Raw genomic sequence first — 3,768 nt, forward strand, 5'->3', positions numbered from 1 at the left:
GATTGTGAAAGACTAAATACTATGCACACAGTCAAAATTGTCTGGGGCTATCTAAGAAAAGTAGCCTCTTGTTTTCCTGATTGAATTCTCATCGCTAATTGCCTTCCGCTCTATGCAGAAGCTACGAGTCAGTATGGAGTCCTTGGTAGGCCTCCAGCTTTGATCAACCCTAAAGCTGAGGCTGTTGGATAGCAGCTAAAATGTGCAACAGACTTCCTCATCTTGCTGTTGCCTGCCTGCCTAAAGCTCCTACCAATGTACTTGCTGGATCTATTGATTTATGATTTTCTTTGTTCTGTGGATGGAAGAGTTTATATAACTCTTTCATTCCAGAGAATGTCATTGAAGATAATTTGAATAGATGCACCCAGAAGTTAACCACTTAGATTTGGCTCAGAATTAAACCATTTGTTGGCTTTAAAACAGGGTTCTTGTATATAGATAGGACTTATTGGTTTACACACACACACACACACACACACACACACACACACACCACACACTCAAACATAGGTTCCCTATACATGTGACATTTGTTTTGCTGAGTCTGACTTATTTCACTTAACATAATGATTTCCAGTTCCATCCACTTTTCTGAAGATATCACTTCACATATCTTTATGGCTGCACACAATCCCATTGAGTGTCTGTTGCACATATTCTTCATTCATTCTTTTGTTGCTGCACATCTACGGGGATTCCATTCCCTGGCTTTTGTGAATAGTGCAGCAATGAACACATATGTGCAAGTGTCCCTGACAAGTCTCACTGCTGAAGCCAAGGTCTGAATAAGTAACAGTGCGTTTGTCATCTCAAACCCAACCATCTCTACCCCTCCTCTCTCTCTGTCTCTCTCTGTCTCTCTCTGTCTCTCTGTCTCTCTGTCTCTCTGTCTCTCTCTCTCTCACACACACACACACACGCACACACACACACACACACACACAGACACAGGGAGGGAGAGAGAGAGAGAGAGAGAGAGAGAGACACTACCACCACACCATACTAGTTAGCACACAGTATGTATACTGAAGCTGGTATAACACACTCCTAATTAATGATCAAAACTCCTTGGAGCTGAGGTGCTGCTCTCCCAATAGACAGCTATTTTTAAAATATTTCTCTTTCAAAACAACAGCATGATTAATCCTATTATTCCTATTTAAATTACTTATGTACAAAGAGCCATGCACTGTGAGCAATTGTTAAAAACGCTTTATTATGTGTAATTTGTACATGCTTCAATTTGTGTGGCTTTAGGGTAATTTATTTTCTGGGTTGTGATGTCATCTACCCAAATTAACTAGATCTAATTCTCATTGTGACACACCACATACAAAAATACAGTTTTAAAACGAAGTTCCTCTTCTTCCCAGAAAGGTTCACAAGAATGTGTCAGATGGATAAAACAAGAAAAGAATATTTTGCACACATACCAACACCATTCAAGGCATTCTCCTTCACACAATGATGTCAAATCTTTTATTTTGAAGCAGCAGGGAAAGAGCCCATCCGCTCTCTGAGGGGAACGCAAACTTTATTGTTGCTAAAGCCAGGCTCCAGGGATAATGGAGCGCTCCTTTGGGGGAAAGAGGGAATATGGGAACCGAAGGTGGAGGCTGTCATCCCTTCACAAGCACTTCAAGAGGAAAGAATTGCAGGAAGTTCCTCGGGGACAGTCACACAGCTTCCCGATCCTGGCCCCTTTCCTCACTGCGCACTGCTCTCCAGCGTCACACTGTCAACAACACAACCGATGGTTACTGGGGTCCCAAGGGAGCTTCCTCATGGGAGACAGGACCAGACCACTACCATCAGCTCAGGTCGAAGCAGTCAGATCCGAAGCCCAGGGGGCCTCGGGCTTATAATTTCCGAAAGAGGATATTTAAAGGGAGAAATTTAAATGACTGATCCCCTCCTCCTACGTTCTTCTGCCTATGGGGAGGGACCACAATTTCAGCTTCTTTTTCTCGTTATCTGAAGGGGGGGGGATCACCCAGATTCTTGCATCTAAGAAATATACAAGCCTTTAATCCCAGCACTCGGGAGGCAGAGGCAGGCGGATTTCTGAGTTCAAGGCCAGCCTGGTCTACAAAGTGAGTTCCAGGATATTTTCCTCTCATAGCCTTTGTTTTCTGCTTTCCCACTTCCTTGCTCAAAGAAGGAAAAAGTTTGCGTGTGTGTGTGTGTGTGTGTGTGTGTGTGTGTGTGTGTGTGATTTTTACCTAGAGTTGTACAACGAAGGTGACCAGTCCCGAAAACTTTTTACCACAAAATTTAAGAAAGAAAACAACAACGAAATGATACAAATAAAGAAAAAGAAAAAAAAATGGTGGTGCTCTAGAAGGAATTAGAAAGAACTGAATAGATTCAAGGGCTCTTCCATTTGAGATGTTTCAGGAAGTACTCCCACTCAGATCATGAGACTGTTTTCTGGCCCTAAGTAGCCTGTTCTCTCTTGTTCTTAGAGACCAAGGAGCAAGGGGGCGAGAGCAAAAGCAAAGAGGACGTTCCAGGTAAATTCTTCACCTAGCTGCTCAGCCACTTGCTAGAGTAATGACCATGTGTAAGATTCTAGGCAATCTTTTCTCGTGGAAAAGTAGGGAAAAGGGAACCCGGAGCCTTACCATGGGGACTTGGCCGTACTTCTTCTCGTAGATCGGAATGCGTTTACTCTTGAGCTTCTTCAGGACTTCTTGCAACGCTTCGATCTGCAACATAGCGCCGGGAGCCCGAAGTTGCCGCCTTGGCTGCGAGCCCAGCGCAGGTGCTCACTTTCAGCCCAGTTATAAGGAGCCCGGGACACACAACCGCGGGGCAGCAGGACGGGGGGGGGGGGGGGGACAAAGGGGAGTAGATACTGGTGGAAAGGAAGCCAGGCGGGCAAAGTCCCTAGACCTGATCTCACCTTCCAGAGCCTCCAAGGAGCACACTGCCCAGACCCGCCACAACTAGGGATTCGCTCGACAGACAGCCCGCAGCCCGTGAACTCAAATATCTTTGTCTGGTAGAGGGTACCCAGGGTACTTTTTTTTTAAATCCAGCGTCAGGGGCTCTGCCCTCTGGAATGGGACTGGGATAAAGAGGGACGCACGCAAAGCAAGGGCCCTGTGGTAGTCCAGTGGGGGAACCCGAGGCGAGGGAAATACTGACCAGCTCCTTCTCGTGGGACGCATCATCCACGGCAGAGTAGATGTCCAGGGCTCGGGGCTGCAGCTCGGCGTCCTCCTGGGCACCGGCACCCAGCAAAGGTAGCAGTAGCAGCAGGGCGGCGCCCAGGAGGGGTAGCAGCCTCAGGCGGGAGCTCTCCATGGTTCTGGACCTCTTCGCTGCTCGGGCACTGCGCTCTCCGGCTTCTTATAGCCGGTTGAAATCGGGTGCCGGGAAGAGGGAGGGGGAGAAGAAGGACGGGGGTGTGGAGGAGAGCCCGGGTCAGCCGTCTGTAGGCAGGCTCCGCTGCCGTTTGACGTCAATGCCCGCCGGGCTCCGGGAGCCCGGGAACGAGGCTCTGCGCACAGATGGGCTAGAGCGCAGAAAACAAGACCCCGTGCCCCGAAACGCTGTCCGCCCCGCAGCCAGGGACGCTTCCCTAGGGGCCAAAGCTGAAACTGAGGGGCAAAAGGTGAGGGAAATGGAAAATGCCTTCGGGGCGATGAACAAGCAGAAGAGTTGCTTTCCCTATCTTAGCCGCGGTAGACGCACCAGAGTTCTGCTCATAGGCTCTGCTTTGCCTCCCTAATCCCCAAGCCCCGGGTGTAGCAGCAAGAA

The 3,768-nt window shown here is 48.5% G+C and overlaps 1 protein-coding gene across 2 annotated transcripts; it reads right to left on the minus strand.

Annotated features, from left to right (window-relative positions):
* Positions 1 to 1,194: 1,194 nt before the first annotated feature.
* On the minus strand, positions 1,195 to 3,463 carry Cartpt (CART prepropeptide). 2 transcript variants are annotated; one of them, XM_021180990.2, is made up of 3 exons: positions 3,154 to 3,460; positions 2,628 to 2,711; positions 1,195 to 1,738 (listed from the first exon to the last, which is right to left on the minus strand). In XM_021180990.2, exons 1-3 carry the CDS (start codon positions 3,310 to 3,312, stop codon positions 1,631 to 1,633), a joined length of 351 nt encoding a protein of 116 aa, XP_021036649.1. In that variant the 5' UTR covers positions 3,313 to 3,460; the 3' UTR covers positions 1,195 to 1,630. The 2 variants fall into 2 exon arrangements, with proteins under 2 accessions (XP_021036649.1, XP_021036648.1); XM_021180989.2 differs by having other exon boundaries at positions 1,469 to 1,738; positions 2,628 to 2,750; positions 3,154 to 3,463.
* Positions 3,464 to 3,768: the final 305 nt, after the last annotated feature.

Source organism: Mus caroli, chromosome 13 (genome assembly GCF_900094665.2).
Source record: "Mus caroli chromosome 13, CAROLI_EIJ_v1.1, whole genome shotgun sequence".
Lineage (NCBI taxonomy): Eukaryota > Metazoa > Chordata > Mammalia > Rodentia > Muridae > Mus > Mus caroli.